Consider the following 24,942-nt stretch of genomic DNA (forward strand, 5'->3'; position numbering starts at 1 on the left):
CTAGCCTTGGGCTAAAAATCTCGTTAATACAGATAAAAAAAATCCCTGGAAGAATATGTGAACAAATTCTGTAGTGATCATTAGAACATCCGAGGAGATTGAGCGCCAGGAGCAATTTCTAAAACAATAATTGTATTATTGTTTGCAGAAGTTATTGAAGAAAATTAACCTTTCAGGACGCGCGCCATCAAGCAGCTGAAACTGCACCGTGCTCTCGTTATATACGACAAGCGAGGTTTTTTGGTAGTGTTGTACTTTTTACAACGGCGCGCGCGCTGAAGGGTTAACAAAGACTACTTGGACAAATGCTGGGAATAATTCCGGAAGTAATCGCTGTAGGATTTCAAAAGAAGACTTTTCAATATTTGAATAAATTAAATTGGAATTGAAGTTTTGAAGAAATCATTGTTAAATTTCCTGAAGAAATCCCTAAAATTTTAAGGGAGTGTCTGGAGCAGGGATGGGAACACTCACTTGCAAAGAGTTACATTCACTTGCTATTTTCTCAGCTCAGAAGCGTGCAATCAAGAAATGATGTTTGGACGACTTTTGCATTGTGGTTTTGTCTAAAACTTTGCCGAATAGAGTAGGGGTCGCAGACGCATACCAAAGTCGTGACAGAGTTGTAAAGGAGACTCTCCACGAGGTGAGTGTAGTTTACATTCACCTCGTGGAGAGTTGCCTTCGCAGCTCCCTCACGACTTTGGTATGCAAGTGGGATCCCTACTCTATTCGGCAAAGTTTTAGACAAAACCACAATGCAAAAGTCATCCATACATCGTTTCTCAATTGCACGCTTCTGAGCTGAGAAAATAGCAAGTGAGTGTAACTCTTTGCAAGTGAGTGTTCCCATCCTTGCTCTGGAGATAAAAATATCACGGAATTTCAGAAGGAATGTTTGAAACGAACACTGGAGGAGTTTCTGGAGAAGTCTTTAGTAGAATCCTGTTAGAAAAACTATTGAGAATTTATTGGAAACTTACTTAAATATAATAGTTCCAGCATTTTCTCGAAGCATTCTTGGAGAAATCTGTACACATTGTTGAAAAAAATGAAAAAAAAATCCTGAATTATTCGAGAAGCACATAGATAAGCTTCTACAAAAATCCCTAGAAAAAACTTGTGAGATATTTTTGTAAGAACTTCCATAGACTTCTCTAGGAAATATTTTTAATGAAAATCTTAAAGAACCCGTGGAGAAATTATTTGAGTTATCCTTAGAGGAAATGCCGGATTAATTTCTTCGGAAATCCATGGAGAAATATCTAAAGAAAATCCTGAAGGAATCTTGCAAAAATCTCTAACAGAATTCATGCAGGATTTTCTGGATGTTTTCTTGAATGAATATTTGGACACATGTGAGTATTTTCAATGAAATCCATAGAGCAATTCCTTAACAAGTTTCTAGTGGACTTTCTGAAAAAATGCTTGAACAAATTTCCGAAGGAATATCTGAAAAAATCTGTAGAAATGACGGACAGAATGTATTATAGAATCTTTGAGATATTTTTAAGGAAATCCCTGTTTATCCCCCACGAGACGCGACAACGAGAACGAACACAACACGTTTTGTTATTACTAATGATCGTTAGTAAGAGCAAAACGTGTTGTGTCCGTTCTCGTTGCCGCAACTCGTGGGTGTAAATAGTTCTTACGTGTGCACAAACCCAAGAAATTGAGTGTCCCTGTATATCACTGGAGTAGTTCTGATGAAGTTTTTAAACGAATCCTTAGAATAAACTCTGAAGTAATTCCTGATGAAGTTTCAGAAGGAATCAATAGAAATCTACCTAAAAGATTTGTTTTAAACATTTTTGGAGTAATTCATGACAGAATATCTGAAATTCTGAAGAAATTGACGGATGAACTTTTGAGAAAAAAGCACTAGAAGATTTTCTTCTACTAATTTATGGAAAAATCTTGTTAAAAAAAATTGGAAGAATTTCCATAAAAAAATTCAAAAATACTAATAGAAAAACACTTAAGAAGATCTTTGTGAGAATTACTGGAGTCTGCGGAAAAATTTCTAAAGAAATCTGGAAACAATCTGGACAAACCTTTGATTTTTCAAAGAATCGCTGAAAGGATTATTGAAAAGGAATAATTTGCTGAAAGAATTCCCGTTCGGATTCCTGTAAAATCTATGGTGATTTTCTTAAGGAAACCCGTGGAAGCTTTTCCTAAGGATTTTTGTAGAAATATAGAGAGGATCCTCTAACAAAAATTTTGAAAGTAATTGCTAGAGGAGATTCTGAAGCCATTCATCGAACATGTTCTAAAAAACTTTCAAAAGAAATCCGCAAAAGACTTTCCGGAAGAAATTTCTGGAAGATTTTCTAAAGGAATTCATGGAGTAATATCAGAAGAAATCCAGAGAAGCTTTTAAAAAAATCCTAAATTAATTTCTGGGGTAATCTCCAGAACATTTTGAAGAAAATGCAAAAGGAAACTAAGGATATTCTAAAGCAACCAGCAGAAGAGATCCTGAACGATTTCTCAAAAAAATCTTCGAAGGCATTTATGACAGAATTTCTCTAAAATTCCTTGGATAACTTTGCTGGAGGACCTGAAACACCTAAAGGATTTTTGACGAATTTCTGAGAAACTAACGAAATCCCTGGATAAAATGTCCGAGTGAATCTTTGAATGATTTGTCAAAGAAGCTGTTGAGGAATTTGTGGAACAATCCTTGAATGAATTTCTAAAGAAATGCGATGAAGAATTTCTGAAATAATCTTCGAACATTGTTTTCTATTTGTAGGGATTTCTGAAGAAATCCCTGGAAGAAGTGCGAATATACTGAACCCTGTGATACATGTATGAGGGCACAAAAATGGAAAACTGCCAAAGGTAACTTACTTTTTAAAGTATTCACAATATTTTAGAAGTTTCAGAGCCAAGGAATTTGGAGTACATAGTTTACATTTTCTGGAGCTAAAACTGTGCCCAAATATCTTGTGCTTAGAACTAGCGATGATTATCTTCACGACGAGGGGATGGACTCTCGTGCCTGTTGTTTTTATCTTCCTGGGACTTCAGCCAGATGAACGAAAATTAGTTAGAATGGATATTAGGCTGAAATTTTTTGGACATTTCTCTAATGATTCCGATACTTTCTCCTAGGTACACCAGTGTTAGGTGTTATGCTGGTAGCGTCTCAGCTACAACCCCTGAAAACATTTTTTTACAGTTTCAGTTTTCAGTTGGCCTTTCCATATCTGCCTAGTATTCAGCCAAGACCTTCAACAACACTCAACTTTACCTACTTGGTAGAACTGTAATTAAGTATCAAAATCCCTCCTGTTGATCCCTTCGAACCCGACAGACAATCCGCCGTCTAACCGGAAATGACAGACTTGCAGTGAGTTCCGTCACTCATACATCATCATAATCCCGGTACCATCACAGTGAAAAAGCCATCAACAGGCGCCATTGCATTGATGCCGCGCCGCCATCATTGACTGAGGAGAGGTGCCAGACTGTTGTTGTTGGCTCGTCCGGAGAAATTTCCACCGACGACGACGCCACTCGTCATTGGTATTGGTGCGACCGGAGAGCTCAATTGCAATCTCGGAGAGTGCACGCACACCCTGCTCCCCGGAAGATGATGACGAGCAGGGAGCCATGGTGGAATGCTTGCCGTCAAAGGATGGGAAAATTGCATTATTATTATTTACCCTCGACACTTCCATTTTCAGTTCAGCAGCGCAGCGTTCCGGCGACGGCTGGGAGCGTGACACATCCTGGTTCTAAAAATGGGAGAGGAAATCAAATGAGGCGAAGGGGGATGATGAAGTGGGCGGTGGTGCTGCAGACAGCTCGTTCGGCAGACCGGCAGAAAAACACCACCCATTCATGGTGCAGTGAGCAGATCCGCTCCCACTACACGGTTACAGAAGTTACACAGATTTGTGTACTACTAGATCAGCCTCACCGCTGTGTCAAATGTACACAGATACTTTTCCGGCTCCAGCGCTGGCATGAAAACAAAATTAACAATTATTTTTGCACTGATCGATTCCTGATAATGCATGTCATCGTTCAGAGAAAATTAGTTATGAACTTTGCTCCCATACCAGCGCTAGAGCCAGAAAAGTGACTGTGTACATTTGACACAGGGCTGGAGGCTGATCTAGTAGTACACAAATCTGTGTACATTGTACACAAGCCTGTGTACATTGTACACAAGCCTGTGTTGTTTCATTTTAGGGTGTATCCTTCACTTGTCGGTCAGGGTGGGTGTTTGGACGTGCGTGAAAACAAGGAAGTGTTCGTATGGGGAGAGAGGGGCAGAATGTAAACCCAATTGGTAAGGCTTTAGCTAAAGCCTGGGTTATGTTGTCCTTTTGAATTCAGCGAGAATGAGGAGATGCGTCTGTTCATCAAGAAGGTGCGGCTCAAATAGCGTCTGTTCTGGCATCCAGCAGCTGCCAAGTATTTGCTACTCCAGTTTCGTCAGATCAGTTGCACAAGAAACCAATTAGATGACTGCTTCGAAATAACTGGTATCATCAGCGTAAAAGTGTTAATGATGTTCTTTTTAACCCTTAAAGAGATACCTGGGGTCCATTGGACCCCAGGGTCCAGGCCAGAGCTCGTCTTTGATGGAACACACTCAGCGAGGTGACGAAACTGAGACCATGAAGGTATCCTTTTTAGGGTTAAAGCAAGAATGATGTCTGACACGCTCGTCCTCGCATATTACTGAATCTGCACAACCCAAATAACATTTTGATAACCAATTAGTCTTGAAGAGGTTTTGAGAGCCGACATAAAACCTAGTACCATTTATTTTGGTTTTATGATGGTTGTAAGATCCTCTTCTAGTCTATTTGCTTAAAAAATGTTACTTTGGAAGTAACGGTTCGTGATTTGTCGAATTGTAGGTAATATATGACAGATTTTTTTTTTTTTTTCCTGTGTTGGGGACATGATACCACTGCGACCATTTATTTGATCTATTGTGGTGTGATCCTCTTTGTTTTTGCCGTACTGGAAGTGTTGGTCCCTATTTAGAAGGGATTATCCTCCCAGTAGTTGGCGTGTGTCCCAATCAGGTACTATATTTCTAATGAAATTCAGCACCCTTTTGGGATTGCAGACCCATATTTCCCACGGTGCCAACAGGCCCTTATCAAGGTATTGGCAGCGCTTACGATAAAGCGCAGCACATTCGCACAGTAAATGCTCAGAGCTTTCGCTCTCTAATTGGCAAAACCGGCACTTATCATCTTGCACTCTCCCAATTGTTTTGAGGTGAGATTTACAAGGACAGTGACCTGTAATTAACCCAGTAAAAGTACTTAAATCATGTTTATTCAGGTTTATTAACCTTAATGTTCTATTAGCATCCGGAAATATGAATCGTTTCGATTGACGACAATCCGGTGTACCAGCCCAGGTAAGTTTCACTTTTTCCCTTTCTAAGTTCTTTAATTCCATTTTAAGGGCACAAGGGGCTATTCCGAAGAATGGCTCGGGCCCAGTAAACTGAGTGGATGACCCAATTTTTGCTAACTGATCAGCTTTTTCATTTCCTTCTATTCCGCAATGACCAGGAACCCAATAAAGATTGACCTTATTGCGACAGGACAATTGCTGCAGCAGCTTGGTACATTCCCACACTAGACTTGACGTATATACTTTGGACTTCAACGCATTTAGCGCTGCTTTACTATCTGAACAAATACAAATGTTTGCATTTCTGTAGCGCCTTTTGAGACAGATGTCGGCACATTCCAAAATTGCATAAATTTCAGCTTGGAAAACTGTTGGCCAGGTTCCCAATGGTAATGACAGATTAACTCCAGGGCCAAATACTCCCGCCCCTACCATGTTATCCTGTTTTGACCCATCTGTGAAGAAAATTGTAGAGCCAGGTCGAAAGTGTGGTTCTCCTATTTCCCAATCCTGACGAGTCACATCAGGAACATAGAATAGATGATCGAAAAAGTTACGTTTCAACATATAATCTTCATTCATTGAGTATATTGGATTTATTTTGAAAGTTTTTAATATGCTCATATGTCCCTTTAGATCACTTTCAGTGAATCTACAGGACCTTCTTAGCCTCAGAGCACTTTTAACCGCATCCATTTGTATATACTCATGTAATTGAGGAAGATTTAACATAGCGTCTAAAGCTTTAGATGGAGTGCTACGCATTGCCCCACATAGTGAAGCAGTAGCAAGTCTTTGAAGCTTGTTCAACTTTGTTTGAGTAGTGGTTTGTTTGGTTTTTTCCCACCAAATAGTAGATGCATACGAAATAATCGGTTTCACAATGGCCGTATAAATCCAAAGTATCATCTTTGGTTTTAAACCCCATTTTCTACCAAAAGTTCTCTTGCAGCCCCAGAAAGCATTTCTTGCTTTATCTAACTGTTGTTCAACATGTTTGTTCCAACAAAGCTTGCTATCTAAAATTACTCCTAAGTATTTAACCTCCGTAGCAAGAGACAGCATAGTATCTCCTAATTTTAGCTCTGTCATAGACATTTTGCGTCGTCTAGTAAACGGTACAATTGTTGTTTTTGTAGGATTGATATTTAGCCCCTCATTTTTACACCACGTCAAAGTATAATTCAACGCTGCTTGCATTCGATCACAAATAATCTTATCAAATTTTCCACGGACAATAATGATAATATCATCCGCAAATCCAATTACTTCGAACCCTTGATGCTGTAGTTTTACAAGAAGATCATCAACAACTAGAGACCAGAGGAGGGGAGAGATTACTCCCCCTTGGGGACAGCCCTGAACAGCTGTTACCTTTACAACTGTATCTCCAAGATGTGCTGATATTTCTCTTTTCGCCAGCATCTCTTCTATCCAGTCAGTAATACTTTGGGAGAACCCATGATTTCTCATTGCAGTTTTCATTGATGCAAAACTTGCATTGTCGAATGCTCCTTCTACATCCAAAAATGCTGCCAAGAGTATTTCCTTCGTGTCGAAGGTTTTTTCAACCTTAGTAACCAATGAATGAAGAGCCGATATTGTCGATTTGCCAGTTTGATAGGCGAATTGAGCTCTAGTTAAAGGTTTGTCCTTGAGTATCTCCACTTTAATGTACTCATCTATAAGTTTTTCCATTAGTTTTAAGAAAACAGATGTAAGACTAATTGGCCGAAATGATTTTGGCGACGATTTGTCTTTTTTGTTATTCTTAGGTATAAATACAACTCGAACTTGTCTCCATTTTGTAGGAATATACCTTAAGAGGAAGCTGCCTTTAAACAGCTTCATTAAAATTGGAATTATCTTTACCTTGCTCTTTTGCAGATGTACAGGAAAAATTCCGTCTAAACCAGGAGATTTGAAGGGATCAAAAGAATCTAATGCCCATTCAATTCTAGTATATGTAAATATATGATTTGCTAGATCTGTGGCCTCCGAATCGGACATTCCTGTTCCGTTTGGTAAGCTACAAAAAGTGTTATTTTGATCTCTGGTTTGAACAGAGAGTGTAGGAAGAGATCCTGGAAAATGAGTTTTCATCATTAATTCCAGTGTTTCCTTTGAATTTACAGTGAAAGAACCATCTTTCTTTTTGAGTGTTCCAAGACCATTGGTATGATCTTTAGAGAGCGCTTTTTGAAGTCTTGCCGTTTCAGGAGTACTTTCTATGCCTTCACACATATGTCTCCAATTTTTCCGCTTTGATCTTCTTATTTCTATATTGTAGTTTGTTAGCGCCTTTCTGTACATGGACCAATCAGAAATACGTTTAGCTCGATTGAATTGTTTCCGAACATTTTTTCTAAGTTTTTCGAGTCTATCATTCCACCAGGGAACATCTCTAGTGGTAGAGCGCACCTTTGCTGGACAGCTTTCGCTGTAAGCCTCTGTTATTAATGCAGTTAAGCAGTCTGCTGCTTTTTCAAGTTCATAAGATGTATCAATGTTGAAAGAAGTTAATTCATTTTGACGTTGTAATCGAGTACTGTAAAGTTCCCAATCTGTTTTTCGGGGATCTCTAAACGTTTCCCTTTGTAAATGCCTTGCACCGAATTCGAATAGAATTTGTCTATGATCTGACATGGATATTTCATCAGATACTTGCCATTTTTCTATACTGTTCGATAGTTTTGAATTGCAGAGAGTTAAATCTAATACTTCTTCTCTTATAGCATTAATAAATGTAGGAGAATTACCCCTGTTACAAATGTCAATATTGTTTTGAGATATGAAATCAAAAAGAGACTCACCTCTACTGTTGATTCCTGTACTGTTCCATATAGTGTGATGGGCGTTCGCATCACAGCCGATGATGAACCCTTTGTTTTGTTTCCTGCAATGGGCCACGAACGCTGCAACTTCCGGAGGAGGTACATCTTCAACATCGCCAGGAAAATAAGCGGACGCTACATAAATTAATGTTTTTCCTTTCGCAGTTGGTACCTCTAGTGAAATTGCAGCAATGTCCCTTCCGATGAATTCTGTAATAGGTGTATATTTGACATTGCTGTTTACAAGAATTGCAGCTCTTGGAGTGAGCTGATTATCATCGTAAACTAACTTACATCCTGTTGTTTGTATTCCTAATATTTTACGGTTTCTTGTCCATGGCTCTTGTAAAAGCGCCACATCAATTTTGCCCTTTATAAACGTTTTACTTAAGATTGCTGAAGCTGCCTTTGCGTGATGAAGGTTTTCTTGAATAAACTTTATGCTTCTTTGAGTCATTGAGCTATTTGTTTGTTTGTTTTAATGGTCCACAGGCAGTTTTTCCGCCTTTGTTTTGTATTGTGTCTTGCGGGGCAGAATTTGGCGGTATACCAAAGAATCTTCCCCACCCTTAGTAGAGTCCTGGAAAGAATCGATGGACGTTTTGGGGCACTTATCACTCTTATTTTCACTCTTTGAAGAGCTGCAAAATACCTTTGTCGCCATCATTGCTTCCTTGCTTTCGATTCTGCAAGCTGGTTGGTTAGGGTCAGCCATTTCAGAGTCTTCTTCTTTTGTACTTTTTCCATGATCATGTATGGGCTGCACTTCGTTTGCCCTAATAGTTTCTTCGATAGGACCTTCCTCTGCGGCCGTTTGCTCACCTTCAGTGCCCTCTGCCTTCGAATTTCGTTTTCTTAAATAGGCCACTCCAAATTTGTAGTCTATTGTAAACTTGCAGTTTTCCAGAGACTTCAAGGAAACATCATCTACAGTGAAAACGAGTTCCACGTGATGTTGTTTTACCACGTATCTCTTAAGAACCCTCCAAGCATCAACTACAAGGCCTTCATTCTGGCTTTCCACAAAGGTGAGGATTTCGTCGTTTGTATCCTGTTCGCTTCGTGGGAAAAATCCTACTAATACTTCGGGCCTGGGTATATCTTTCTCCTCAACTGCAATAAGGCATGCATTCTCCCAAGGTTGGATTAGGGAAATTTTAGCCTTTAACCAATTGGCTGTGTCTTGGTTCTTGCAGATGACGATCATATGCCCTGGTCGGAACAAACAGTTGCCAAACTTAGGTTTAACTCGCTCTTTTCTTTGCGCAGCAACATTTTTCAGTATTTCATTTTGTGTCATCGTTAGTTGTTGAGTACTGAGTTCTATATTAGGAAAGCCTTCAGGGAGAATGCCAATTCTAATATAGTTCGTCACCTCTGAGTATAACGGTTTATGAGGTCCACTGCCTACAGCTGTCTCTTTAGGATCTAGCGACAGGTTATCCTTTTTAGCTTGTTCTAGTCGACCTTGAACTGAGGACCTTACTTGATAAGTGTGTCCTCTATCAATCTGACTAGCAAGCCTTTTTGGAGGATTTGTGTCGCTAGAAGTAGATTCGCTCAGGTCAGCGTTCCTGCGACGTTTAATTGGATCGGGCTGAGGAACACGGAAAGGCTTCTCTGCTAAGACTCGGGCCTCATCACGGCTATGCCCGTGATCAACAAGGTACCTAAACCTCTTTTTTGCAGCTCCATTAAGACGTTTCAGCTTCATGTCCTTTGGAACTACCCCGGTGGATGGCACATTAGCACCGCTATCATTACTTATGCCATTTTTCGAGCCAGAGGTTGTGGCAGAAGCATCTGGCTTCTTTTCCACTGTATTTTTACGAAGAGGTTCTTCAGCAGAATCCTTCACTATTGATGATGACAATAAAGTGACGTTTATTCCATCGTCGTAATCATCGTCATCTACAAACATATCTTCTCGATCAGGGGAATTAAGAATAGATGAGGAGCAAGAGTTCAAATCCTCTAAAGAATTACTTTGCAGCTGTTCTTCAACGATATCGATTTCTCTATTGACATCCATTCTACGACGTAGTTGAGTTCTTACTGCACCTTTTACACTCACTACACCTGTTAATCTAATTGATAATTAGTCACTCGCGATTATTGGAAGCGAAATTCACTACTAACTAGCAAAAATAACGGGGGCGATTGAATCTGAATGCAGAAGTATAGCAGGGTTGCCAGAGATACCCTATGCTGTTAAGTTGCAAGGAAGGGTAACGGATTTTCCAACTCACTTCTAATTCAAGCAATAGCTATAATCAGATCCTAAATTTTGGGCTCTATAAAATGCAAGGTAAAACACGTGCTAAGTTAAACTCAAAATTGAGCACTAAGCAGCTAAACGCAAGAAAAATACGAAGAAATTGTTGAACGCTCATTGTAGAGTCTAACTATATTTTTTAAAACTTTAATTCTTTGCAAGTTCAAAATGCTCACCAAATGAAGACAAAAAAAAATGGCGCATTTCACATCGATTTCTCCCTGTACCCGGTGCAAGCACTGCAGCTGGGAGGATAGTGCCGCCGTGCCATTCGTCGTAATGGCACTGCATTTTCAATCTCTTTGTGTGCTGGTGGTCTCGTCGGTCGTCTGGGCCAGGTCGAATCCAATGCACAACGGCTGGATGTTGGTTGCTGACTGCTGGCTGCTGCTGATGGTAATGGGGTGATCATGTGTGTGGATGGGAGCTGGTGGCGACCGTCAAACTGAGATGGGGTAGATTGTTGCATTTTTTGCTGTCTGGGCTAGCCGACACTGCTGACTGGGATCGGTCGAGTCGAGGCTAGGACGGATATGGATGGTTGTTTTCCGGGATGAATTGCGAAGGATTCAGAACACAGAAAATTTAATTTCCGAAACAAAGGACGCAACCGGGTGATAAGGGGTTGACGGATGGCGTTAGTGAATGAACTGATTGACTAGGTTTCGTCTGGTGTGGTTGACAGTGTTAGAATTATCTCATGTCTGGGTAAGCCATTGTTTTGAAATATTGCTTTGTGTTATGCCTAGAACAAACATATAATGTAACTAGCTATTCTTCATTGCACGAAGATTTTTTTTTGACTGTACTCAAGTCACTTTGACAGATGACACATGAGCAAAAAAAAAAAGACAAAAACCAAAGCCGTCTATACCTTACTTATGCTGCAGATTGTCATTGTGAACCTGAAAATTGTCAAATCATGCAATGAAGAATCCTAGCAAACTTTGTCCTGTCAAGATGTGGTGGTTTGAACGAGATTTGGATTGTGAAAAGGCGCTGTCCATAAACTAGGGTCTGGGACCATTTGGGCAGGAGCACCTATTTTGGGCACTTGCTGCTATAACTCAGTCAATTTTGAACCGATTGACGTGATTTTTAAGACACGATAAGACACTCACAGTATCTAGCCATAATAAAAAAAAATCAAGTCAATCGGTTTGAAATTGACTGAGTTAGAAAAACAAGTGCCCAAAATAGGTGTTCCTGCCCAAATGGTCTCAGACCCTATGTAGACTCATTTTTGGCCATCTCAGACCCCCCCTCTCCCCTTGTATACTTTTGACCATACAATATTTTCGAAATTTGTATGGAGCGTAGACTTTGGCCAAACACTCCCCCTGCTAACAGTCTACGTAGTTTATGGACAGGCCCAAAGGAACAAACCAGAACAACCTCCAGGAATATCTTCAGGGATGTCTCCAGGAATTTCTTCAAGGACTCCTCCAGGAGTTCCTTCAAGGATTCCTCCAGAAATTCTTTCAAGTAATCTTCCAGGAACACCTTCAAGGATTCCTCCAGGGATTCCTCGTCGGATTTTTTCAGAAATTCTTTCAGAGATCGTTTCTAAAAAAATTGCTAAGGGTTTCTAAGGACTGTTCATTAAAGACAGTGGACACCTGTTTTTCAATAGAAAATATGTATTTTCGAACATATTCATAAGTTTATTTTTTATAAGTGACAATCAACATACATGTGGCCGGATTCACGTGAGTTTGAACATTTACTTCGCTTTTCGAATGAACGCTCGAACTTTCTTCTTGATACCTCCCATAAGATTCTGCACAACTTTCTCCGTAACTTTTCTTTGTGCCGCAGACCAATTTTTTTTTGAAGCAATCAACAGAGCTTGCTTCTCTTCCATCTTTCTTGAGATGCCGCTTAATTATTGTCCGGTATCTTTCCACATGACGCTGTTCAGAGAAGTTTTGTGGATTTTGCCATTTTTCGACAAAATCGACTTTTTCCGTCTTGAGCATCGCTAGTGTAGAAGAAGCGTAATAAGCGGATGCCAGATCCGCCTAAAACAAAAGAGGATCCGTATGTTTTCAATAGATGGGTAGAAGTCGTTTTTTGATGCATTCCTTTCTGTTGTTTTCACCATTGATTGTTCCCGTTGTGAAATACGAAGAACTCTTTAAGCCACATGAACGATCGGCTTGCCACACCAAAAACTTTTTCCCAATTTTTTCAGTTCTGATGTACCCTACATCATCCGGCACATCTGTCCCCTGCTTAGCGTTAAAAAATTGCGGTCCCGGAAGCGTATTTGTAAGCCAATTCTCGAAACGACAACTTTTTGGAACACCATTTGTGCAGAATTTATCTGCTACTCGCAATACGACGTATCTCTCGAAATTTCTTATTTTTCCCGTTTTCTTTGAGTGTATTGCTGAATTGAACAATGTTTTTACACACTGAGCAAAAATTCACATTTTTTTTGCTTAGTTTTAACTCTAAACTACAGTGGTTTTTCGATTTTATCACGGTCAAAAAAAATTTTACCGTGAATTTAGCGAAACCGTGAATTTGGCGAAATGATAAATAAATGACAATTTTAAGTAAAAAATCAATAAACTGCAAAAAATTTGAATCGTAATTCACAGCTCTAGTAATGTGTCAATGAAAGTATTGTTTAGGCGCTGTCCATACACTACAGAGACCCATTTCGGGTCATATCCAACAACCATCTTTCCCTGTAGACTTTCGTTCTAACAAAATATTGATTTTTTTTATGGACTGAAGACTTAGGCCAGATCTACCTCCCCCTTGAAGTCTACGTAGTTTATGTACGGGCCAACCGTGATTAGGAGTCAAAACTTACAAGGACATTGTACAATTCTCGCGCTTAGTATCATACAGGCGTGTATACAATGATCGTTTTCTGTTTATCGATTTTCTCTTTTGTTAATACTTAGCCGGCAAATTATTTTCGGTTGTTTTCGTTGTTCTAGAAGCTAGTACTAGTCGTCCATCACCGAAACATTCCAAGATATCATCCGAATATTGAACGTATTTCTCGAAATAATCTGAAGAGAAAATCGATGAAGAAATATCAAGCATTGTAGATATGCCCGTAAGAAGTTTTTTTTGTAGAAGATAATTCAAAGTCTCTTTTATATACGAAGCTGTAAGAAATAATCAGACGATTTACTAAATGGAATTGCATTTATTTCAATGAACGAGGTAATGGAAACAGAAGCAGTAATCATGAAAGTGAAGAAATATCAAATGGTAATCTTGTCAACCTTGTTGTGACTTATCTTACAAAAATTATTCGTCAAATCTTGAAAGTTTCCATAATCTAACTATTCGTTTTCGTATGAATTGCTTCCCTAACGGTTTTCATCAATTAGATATTTACAGTATTTATTTATGAAATGGTTTGATGTGCAATGACCAAAAATCTTTATAATTTTGTTTAAGGGATATTGAGGATAATATAGTCATTGAAGTATAAATAAAATATTTTTAATTTGTGAAAATTCTTTACTCGATTTTATATTTACTCTGAGATTTAAAACCTCTATTCAAAGAAACCTATTCCCACTTTTTTCTCATAGTAAAGGTCAAATATTCCAGACTCTGGAAAGCCCTAATAAGTAGTTTCACAATCAGGGCCTGTCTATAAATTACGTAGACTCTTAGAGGGAGCAGGGTTCTTGACCAAAGTCTACGCTTCATACAAATTTCGATAATTTTGTATGGACAAAAGTCTACGAGGGGGTCTCAGATGGCCAAACATTAGTCTACGTAGTTTATGGACAACGCCTAACATTTATATGTTGATTTCGCGATGTTTTAGAAAAGGCGTGATAAAAACGAAATGAAAACCGTGATAAAATCGAGAGTGAATTTGGCGAGTAGTGAATAAAATGACTAGTGATAAAACCGAAACGCCACTGTATTGGTAAACAGATGTCCACTTTCTCTAATGAACAGTCCTTATAGCTCTTTCTCCAGAGATTGCTCCAGAAAATCCTCCAGAGGTTCGTCCAGAAATTTCTTCAAGATTTCCCGAAAAAATTGCAGGATGAATCCTTGAAGGAATTACTGGAGGAATCCTTGGAGGTATTGCTGGTTAAATCTCTGGAGGAATCTTTGAAGGAATCTCTGAAGGAATCTCTGGAGGAATCCCTTAAGGAATCTCAAAAGGAGCTCTTTTAGGATTTCTTAGAGAATTTCCTGAAGGAATCCTTAGCGGAATTCCTGAATGAAATATTGCAGGATTTCTTGGAGGAATCTCTGAAAGAATTTCTGTAGGAATTCTTGGAGGAATTCGTGTAGAAATTCCATAAGAATTTCATGGAGAAATTCCTTAAGAATTTCATGGAGAAATTCCTGGAGGAATCCTTGAAAGAATTCCTGTAGGAATATCGAAGAAATTACTGGAGGAATCCTTGATGGAATTCCTGGAAGAATCTCTGGAGGAATTCCTGGAGAAATCCCTGGAAGAATGTCTGTGAGAATACCTGGAGGAACCATTTGAGGAATTTTTAAAGAACTATCTGGAGAAAATCCTAGAGAAATCCCTGGAGGTTTTCTTGGAGGAATATCTGGAGGAATCTCTGGAGGAATTCTTGGAAGAATTCCTGGAGGAATAGGACAGATGGGTGAAGTACTAGATTTGTAGTAATGAGCTGAATTTTAGTTCTAATGGGGCCCATATAGCCGAGGCGGTAAACGCACGGGTATTCAGCATGACCATGCTGAGGGTGACGGGTTCGATTCCCGGTCGGTCAAGGATCTTTTCGTAAAGGAAATTTCCTTGACTTCCTTGGGCATAGAGTATCTTCGTGCCTGCCACACGATATACACATGCAAAATGGTCATTGGCAGAGGAAGCTCTCAGTTAATAACTGTGGAAGTGCTCATAGAACACTAAGCTGAGAAGCAGGCTTTGTCCCAGTGAGGACGTTACGCCAAGAAGAGGAGAGAGAAGAGGAGCTGAATTTTAGTATGGTGAGAAGGCCAATTCTCCGTTTCTGCAATGAAATGGTTCAAAAAGCGTGGGTATTATGATTTCTTGCCTAATTTAATGCTGTTTGAGAAAAACTTTGAGTAACCGTGTTGTTGTTTTCTCCATTTCTTGCAACATAAACAACAAAGTTATCCAAAGTTTTGCTCAAACAGCATTAAATTAGACAAAGAATCACAATACCCACGCATTTTGAACCATTTCTTTGCAGAAACAGAGAATTGACCTTCTCACCATACAAAAATTCAGCACATTACTTCAATTCTAGTACTACACCGAACGTGCCCCATTCTTGGAGGAATTACTGAGGAAATTCCTGAAGGAATCTTCGGAGGAATTCCTGGAGGAATTCTTGGAGGAATCCTTTAAGAAACATCTGAAAGAGTTCCTGGAGGACTCCCAGAAGAAATTTCTGGAGGAATCCCTAGAGGAATCTCTCGAGGAATACATGGAAGAATCCCTGGGAGAATTCCTGGGGGAATGTCTGTGAGAATTCCTGAAGATATCTTTGGAGGAATTTCTGGAGGAACCCCTGGAAGAATTCTTGGAGGCTTCCTTGGAGGAATTCCTGGAGGATTCCCTGAAGATATCCCTGGATGAATCCCTGGAGGAATTCCTGGACATATTCCTGGAGGAATCCATGGAGGAATCTTTGAAGAAATTCTTGGATGAATTCCTGAGTAGATCCCTGGAGGAAGTCCAAGTGGAATATCTGGAGGAATTTCTGGGGAAATCCTGGAAAATTTGTAGAAGAAATCCTGGAAGATTCACAGGAGGAATCATTTTATGAATTCTTGAATCATTCCCTGGAGGAATTCCTGAAGCAAACACTTAAGACAATTCTGAACGATTTCCTGGAGGAATCAATGGAGGAATTTCTGCAGGAATGCCTGGAGGAAATCCTGAAGGAATCCCTGGAGGATTTCTTGGAGGAATATTTGGAGGAATTCCTGGTGGAATTCCTGCAGGAATTCTTGGAGGAACTCAAGGAGGAGTTTCTGAAGGAATCCCTGGAGGAATTTTTAGAGGAATCTATGCAGGAATCCATGGAGGAAGTCTTGGTGGAATTTGTGAAGAAATTCCTGTAGGAATCATCAGAGAAATTTCTGGAGAAAACTCTAGAGAAATCCCTTGAGGAATTCCTGCAAGTATCTCTCGAAGAACGTGTGGAAGAATTCGTGAAGGAATCCCCGGAGAAATTCCTGGAAGAATCCCGTGAGGAATTCGTGAAGGAATCCCTGGAGAAATCTCTGGAGGAATCCCTAGAGGAATTCCTGGAGGAATCCTTGGAGGAATTCCTGGAGGAATCCCTGGAAGAATGTCTGTTAGAATACCTGGCGGAGAATTCTTTGGAGGAGGAATCCTTTTCTGAATTCCTGAATTAATCCCTGGAGGATTCCTGGAGAAATCACTTAAGACAATTCTGAAGGAATTCCTGGAAGAATCATTGGAGGACCTGCAGGAATCCCTAGAGGAATTCCTTGAGGAATTCCTGGAGAAATTCTTGAAGGAATACTTGGAGGAATTCGTGGAGGAGTTTCTGAAGGAATTCATGAAGGAATCCTCGAAGGAATTCCTGGAGGAATCCCTGGAGGAATTTTTGGAGGAGTTCTTGAAAGAATCCCTGCAGGATTTCTGGGAGGTCCTCTGGAGAAATTCCTGATGGAATTCTTGGAGGAATTCCTGAAGGAATTCCTGGAGTAATCTTTGGAAAAAATCCTGGAGGATTCCCTGGAGGTTTTTGTGGAGGAATCTCTGAAGGAATCCCTGGAAAAATTCTTGGAAAAATTCGTGAAGGAATCCTTAGAGAAACACCTGGAGAAATCTTTGGAGACATTCCTGCAGGAATCTCTGGAGGAACGTGTGGAAGAATTCCTGAAGGAATTCCCGGAGAAAATCCTGGAGGAATCTCGTGGGGAATTTCTGAAGGAATCCCTGGAGGAATATCTGGAGGAATCCCTGGAGAAATCCCTGGATGAATTCCTGAAGCAATCCTTGTAGGAATTTCAGGAGGAGTCCCAGGAGGAATTTCTGTGAGAATACCTGGGAGAGAATTCTTTAGAGGAATTCATGGAGGAATCCCTGGAGGATTTTTTGGAGAAATTCTTGAAGGAATTAATGAAAGAATTCCAAAGGGATTCCGTGGAGGAATTTCTGGAGGGATCCCTGCAAGAACTCTTGGAAGAACCCCTGGAGGATTTCTGGGAGGTGTTCTGGAGAAATTCGTGGAGAAAATCCTGGGGAAATTCCCGAAGGAATCCTTGGAAAAAATCATGGAGGAATCCCTGGAGAAATTTTTGGAGGAATCTCTGTAGGCATCTCTGAAGGAACCCCTGGAGAAATTCTCGGAGAAATTCGTGAAGGAATTCCTGAAGGAATCCTTAGAGAATTGCCTGGAGGAACCCTTGAATAATTCCTGGTGGAATCTCTGGAGGAATCCGAGGAGGAATCTCTGGAGAATCCCTGGAGGAATTCCTGGAGGAATCTCTAGTAGAATGTCTGAGAGTTCCTAGGTGTATCTTTGAAGGAATTCCTGGAGGAATCCTTGGTGGAATTCCTGGAGGAATCCCTGGAAGAATGTCTGTTAGAATACCTGGGGGAGAATTCTTTGGAGGAGGAATCCTTTTCTGAATTCCTGAATTAATCCCTGGAGGATTCCTGGAGAAATCACTTAAGACAATTCTGAAGGAATTCCTGGAAGAATCATTGGAGGAAGACCTGCAGGAATCCCTGGAGGAAATCCCCAAGGATTTCCGAGAGGAATTCTTGGAGGAATCTCTGGAGGAATTCCTTGGGGAATTCCTGGAGAAATTCTTGAAGGAATACTTGGAGGAATTCGTGGAGGAGTTTCTGAAGGAATTCCTGAAGGAATCCTCGAAGGAATTCCTGGAGGAATCCCTGGAGGAATTTTTGAAGGAGTTCTTGAAAGAATCCCTGCAGGATTTCTGGGAGGTGCTCTGGAGAAATTCCTGATGGAATTCTTGAAGGAATGAAGTAATCTTTGGAAAAAATCCTTCAGGATCCCCTGGAGGAATCTCTGAAGGAATCACTGGAGAAATTCTTGGAGAAATTCGTGAAGGAATTCCTGAAGGAATCCTTAGAGAAACTCCTGGAGAAGTCTTTGGAGAAATTTCTGGAGGAATTCCTGCTGGAATCTCTGGAGGAACGTGTGGAAGAATTCCTGAAGGAATTCCCGGAAAAATTCTTGGAGGAATCCCGTGAGAAATTCCCGAAGGAATCCCTGGAGGAATATCTGGAGGAATCCCTGGAGGAATCCCTGGATGAATTCCTGAAGCAATCCTTGGAGGAATTCTAGGAGGAATACCTGGAGGAATTTCTGTGAGAATTCCTGGGAGAGATTTTTTTAGAGGAATTCCTGGAAGAATTCCTGGAGGAATTCATGGAGGAATCCCTGGAGGATTTTTTGGAGAAATTCTTGAGGGAATTAATGAAGGAGTTCCAAAGGGATTCCGTGGAGGATTTTCTGGAGGAATCCCTGCAAGAATTCTTGGAAGAACCCCTGGAGGATTTCTGGGAGGTGTTCTGGAGAAATTCGTGGAGAAAATCCTGGGGTAATTCCTGAAGGAATCCTTGGAAAAAATCCTGTAGGAATCCCTGGAGAAATTTGTGGAGGAATCTCTGCAGGAATCTCTGAAGGAACCCCTGGAGAAATTTTCGGAAAAATTCGTGAAGCAATTCCTGAAAGAATCATTAGAGAATTGCCTGGAGGAATCTCTGGAATAATTCCTGGTGAAATCTCCGGAGGAATCCAAGGAGGAATCTCTGGAGAATCCCTGGAGGAATTCCTGGAGGAATCTCTAGTAGAATGTCTGAGAATTCCTAGGTGTATCTTTGAAGGAATTCCTGGAGAAATCCCTGGAAGAATTCCTGGAGGTATCGCTGGAGGAATTCTCGAAGGAATCTCTGGAAGAATTCTTGAAGGAATTCTTGGAGGAACTCCTGAAGGAACACAATGATACATATTGCCCATTTTACTGGCATTTTACCAGATTTGCTGGTATGTCTGAAACATACTGGAAAAACTTAATAAACTTAATTAGAAGACTATTTGCTAGAGACCGGTCTAGCGAATACGGAGTCGTGGGTTCGAATCCCACCCGAACGCGATTTTTTCACAAATCTCATCTTTCAATTTGTCAATTAGCAACATTTCGTGCCTTCTGTATGTTCCTGGAGGAATCCCTGAAAGAATCCTTGGGGGAATGCCTGAAGGAATCCCTGGAGGAATTTTGGGAGAAATTATTGAAAGAATCCCTGGAGGATTTCTGGGAGATACTTTGGAGAAATTCCAAAGGAATCCTTGGAGGAATTTCTGAAGGAATCCTTGGAAAAATCCCTGGAAGAATTTTTGGAGGAATCTCTGAAGGAAACCCTGGAGGAGTTATTGGAGGAATTCGTGAAGGAATTTGTGAAGGAATCTATGGAGAAATTCTTGGAGAAATCCCTGGAGGAATTCCTGGAAGAACGTCTGGAAGAATTTCTGGAGAAACCCCTGGAGGAATTCCTGGAGGAATCCCTGGAGAAGTTTCTGTAGGAATGCCTGGAGGAATCTCTGGAGGAATCCCAAGTGGAATCCCAAGAGGAATTCCTGGAAGAATGTCTGTGAGAACTCCTGAGGGTATCTTTGAAGGAATTTCTGGAGGAATCCCTTGAAGAATTCCTGAAGGAATCCTTGGAAGAATTCCTGGAAGTATCCCTGGAGGAATTTTTGGAGTAGTCTCTTGAGGAATTCCTAAAGGAATCCCTGGAGGAATTCGTAGAAGAATCTCTAGAGGAACTCCTGGAGAAATTCTTGGAGGTATTCGTGAAGAAATTCCTGTAAGAATCCTTGATGGAAGTCCTGGAGGAAGTCCTGATACTGAGGAAAAGTGAGCTCAAAACAGCCTCTCCGGGTCTCACCGGAACCGGTTCCGGAATATCCGGATATGGTCAATGCACTCATGCCCTAATTATCACGCTGCCTTTCAGGATCTATGCCCCCTGTGGCCACCTTCCGGGACCGGTTCCAGGGGCCCATGTCCCGGAATAGCCACAAATTAGCCACGTTCTGGTTCTTGGAAATCATTCATATCTTTCATTTAAGCTTAAGAGGATGGAAATCGGATAAAAAATGGATTTTTGGGAGCGTGTCAAAGTTATTGGTCATTTTTGACCCCTTAATGCCAAATGTGTTACTTTTTCTTAATGCAGAAGGAAGGTTAAAGCCTCTATAATTTAAAAAAAAATATTCGTACATGCTTCTATTTAACTGTGTGTAAAGTGTACACATATCGCCTCAACTTTACCATATGCATATTAGTATGGGACAAACATCAAATTCTCGCTCCAGTCGACTTTTTTGATTCCATTTAGGTCCCATACGAACTGTGCAAAATTTCAGCGCAATCGGTGAAACTATAATTTAGCGCAAGCGGTTCAAAGTTTTCATAGGATTTACTATGGGAAAAGTTACACTTTCAATCAAAAAATCCCAGAGGTCGCCCTTTGTCTCCTTAATTCAAATCGATCAACGTTTCTTGTAGAAAAATCATTTGTGAAACTTTCCTTCGAAGACCGCAAAACGATAGGATGCTTGTGGAAAAAGTTATTGATTTATTACCGATTAGTGATCCAACGAACGGCTTTTTGTTTTGTTTTATCAGCAGCACTGTAGCTGCTGCCTTGGCTGCTGCTGCTTCTGGGGGTGGTGATGCCTCCCGCCACCCCATGCAACAACGGCAGCAGCAGTGCTGCTGATAAAACAAAACAAAAAGCCGTTCGTTGGATCACTAATCGGTAATAAATCAATAACTTTTTCCACAAGCATCCTATCGTTTTGCGGTCTTCGAAGGAAAGTTTCACAAATGATTTTTCTACAAGAAACGTTGATTGATTTGAATTAAGGAGACAAAGGGCGACCTCTGGGATTTTTTGATTGAAAGTGTAACTTTTCCCATAGTAAATCATATGAAAACTTTGAGCCGCTTGCGCTAAATTATAGTTTCACCGATTGCGCTGAAATTTTGTACAGATCATATGGGACCTAAATGGGATCTAAAAAGTCGACTGGAGCGAGGATTATTTTTTCCCATACAAGCGTGTCCCATACTAATGCATATGCGATCATGTGTTGGCTGGCAGGATAAACATTAGGGTGTCTCAAAATTGCATATAGTCAGAAAGCTTGAAGCTCATCCTGCAAAAGATAGTTAATGGTGTTAGAAACCAACTACACAGCAATGGCTGTGTAGTGTGTATCTGTAGGCTAGACTAGACTTGACAATATAACTGAGAATCCCTAAAAAGTAGCATACTAAGCAATAAACAGTAAATTTCACGAATTGAGCGTTTCGTACATATTTACACAATGTTACGCAGATTTACCTACCAATCAAAAATGCGTACCAAAAATAACAAACTCATCAAGATAATGAGCAATTCAGTGCAGACGAAGTATGACTCCGCATGCCAATTAGGCTCCTCATGGGACCATGATGATAAGGAATGTAATTCGATGCCTGCTGAACGGGAAACACCATTGCGCAAATATTCCCGGAATTTCACAGCGCATTCAAAACGGAAAAGAATCAAGAAAAAAACGCACAATCGCACTCACCGTATTGCGGAGCTGGATCTGCCTATTGTCTACCGTGCTATTACGGTAGCTATCGTAGCCGAATGGCCTTGAGATGATGTAGCCGATGAATTTCGCCAGGACACGCATCGTTGTCGTCGATTCCGGCCGTACCTGTTGTTTGTTTGTCAGGGAGGGAGAAAAAAAAAGAAAGCATGTAAGAAAACATAATTGAAACGAACTCCGGAGCGAAGAACAATCGCGTGAAATGACACCATAAAGTAGCATGCTGAATGTTTGCCGTGACGCTTGAGTTGGCCCTGGGTTCTGCGGACCCGGAGATCAGCAGCGAATGGCTGGTGGAGGCGCTTGGTTGGCGTTAGTGGTGAGAAGGTAATTTCGTAGGAAAACAGGATGTTATCAGGTGGAAATGAAGCGAAAACACTGAGTGGCTTCAGTAGTCCATCTGACTGTTGTTGACGAGGAAATGAGGAAATTAGAGATATCGAAAACATACTTGCAATACCCGAGCAGAAAAGAATACCAACTCAATAACACACAATAATATTAATACTCTGGTTTGCTTATGCGCATCGTGCCTGGTTTTCACCTAGCTACAAGCTTGTGTTTCACTGACAACCAGACGCGCCAACTTGGTCAAATTATTGGGGGGGCAAAGCTTGGTTTTTCTGATTTTTTGTATGGGAAATTCGAAAAATCATTAAAAATCGTCAAATATTGGGGGGCAAAACCATGCTTGCCCCCCTAAGTTGGCGCCTATGCTGACAACCGTTCCTGAAACCTATTGTCGAACATTAAGACGATCCGTTAATGTATAACACTAGTTTACAAAATAAAGTCGTGAACTTCTGTCAACGACCAAAATTTTTGAAGCATAATTTAGCGCTGATTTCGAAACCGTGCTTAAAAAAATTTTAAGTAGAACAGTTTTTGAGTTTAAGCTCAATATCGAGTTTTACAACTTTTTAAAATATGGAATGTAATGAAATTAATATATCTTGCGTTTTGTTCAAACAAATTCAAATCTTTTTCCATAAATCAAAAGCTGAATAAAATACCATTCGATCATCTGAATGCAGGTTTTGCATCAGATTGATGGAATTCAAGATATTGGCGAGATTTGGGGACGATCTCCTTAAATTTTAGCAAAATTTCCAAAAATATATGAAGAAAAAATATAATATATAAGAAAAAAAAACAATTTAAAATTTTTTTCTCAACTTTTATTTGACATATCATACAGGGGATGGCCAAAATGTTTGGGATAGGCAACTTTTTTTCTCCCACAAAAAAATTCCACATGCTGTAACTTTTCATAGATTGCATCAAAAAATCTCAAATTTTGACTGTTTGTCAACCTATTATGTGTGCATCATTGGTACAAATTAGGGCTCGATTGATAAATTTTTCGCGAAGTTAGAACCGTTCGCGTAAAACACTATTTTTTAGACAACTATTTTTTGAACTGTCATATCTCGGAAACCAGTGAACCGAATTGAATGATTTTTTTAACATTTATCAACAATATATTGATACTTAATACGACGTTATAAAATGTAATATTTTCTCACGGCGAATTAAGTTATATCGGGTTGAAATTTTTGCCCATATAGAGGAAAATAAGTAAAATTTACAATACAACACAAAAATTATTAAATGTGTTCTTCCTTCAATCTAAATAGGCTCTAATATATCTGATTAGAGATAATTCGAGAACAGAAGTGGAAAATCTTTGGATATCAACACTAAAATTTATGACATTGATGTAAAAAAATTACATGTTTTCGAGAAAAGTCCAAAAAGTGTCAATCCATGATAACTTTTTTCAACGTTTAAAAAGTACCTATGTTTTAATAGTTTGTTAAGCATTTACATATTGTTAGTTTACGTTTAAAATTTCATTCAATTCGGTTTACTGGTTTCCGAGATATGACAGCTCAAAAATGAGTTGTCTAAAAAAAGGTGTTTTACCAGAACGGTTCTTACTTTGCGAAATATTAACCAATCGAGCCCAAATTTGTACCAATGATGCACATATAATAGGTTGACAAACAGACAAAATTTGAGATTTTTTGATGCGCTCTATGAAAAGTTATAGCATGTTGAACTTTTTTGTGAGTGAAAAAAAGTTGCCTATCCCAAACATTTTGGCCACCCCCTGTATGTAGGCGAGTTACAGTAAAAAATTCAGCTCAATCGGAGCATTGATTACGGAGAATGAGATGTGTGAAGTGAGCGACTTTGCTTAAAAATAGAACAAAAATCAATTTCAAGTCATCAACCTTGTATGGAAAGTCGAAAAAATTTCCGCTCTACTGTAATTTTTTTCCTTCGCGTTTTCGAACTCAGGGCATGATTCTACACCAAAAACGATCAGCTTACCGAGTTCAAAATTACTGTAAACTAGTGTAATCATTGTTAAATTTTGAGGTCTTATGCAAATAACAAAGAAAATTCTTTCAAAATAGAAAAGACCAAAAAATAATTACGGTCGTGTAAAAAAATGACAAATAAATTTCTAACACTGAATTGATGCACATTTCAGCAAGCTTTCATGCGTTTTCCTCGCAATGTGTCATCTTAACACTAAATTGCTAGACGATATTGTGCGAATGTGGTGTTTTTGATTTATTTTCGCCATAGGTTTAAACGGCACGGTAAAGGCTGGGTATGCTGCGCAATTCAGATCCCATTGTAATCCACTAGCCTCTGCCCAGTAACTCCTATCCCTATCTCCACGCGGTACCGGCCGGAAACTATGAGCAACCTTAGGGAAGATCGGGTAACCAACCCCGGTGGGAACTTTGGTCGTAGGCTGACAGGGAAGGGGGGGTTTGCTTCGGTAAACCTGAGCGTATGT

General features: G+C 39.9%; 1 protein-coding gene across 1 annotated transcript in view; it reads right to left on the reverse strand.

The window, feature by feature from the left end:
* LOC109412379 (protein disks lost) overlaps nucleotides 1-24,942 on the reverse strand; it is an 842,465-nt gene that overhangs the window by 64,295 nt on the left and 753,228 nt on the right. The window contains exon 7 of the mRNA XM_062851324.1: nucleotides 22,104-22,235. Within this exon, the coding sequence (XP_062707308.1) occupies nucleotides 22,104-22,235 (132 nt within the window). The remainder of the gene's footprint in view (nucleotides 1-22,103; nucleotides 22,236-24,942) is intronic.

The sequence above is a fragment of the Aedes albopictus genome, chromosome 2 (assembly GCF_035046485.1).
Source record: "Aedes albopictus strain Foshan chromosome 2, AalbF5, whole genome shotgun sequence".
Taxonomy (NCBI): Eukaryota; Metazoa; Arthropoda; class Insecta; order Diptera; family Culicidae; genus Aedes; species Aedes albopictus.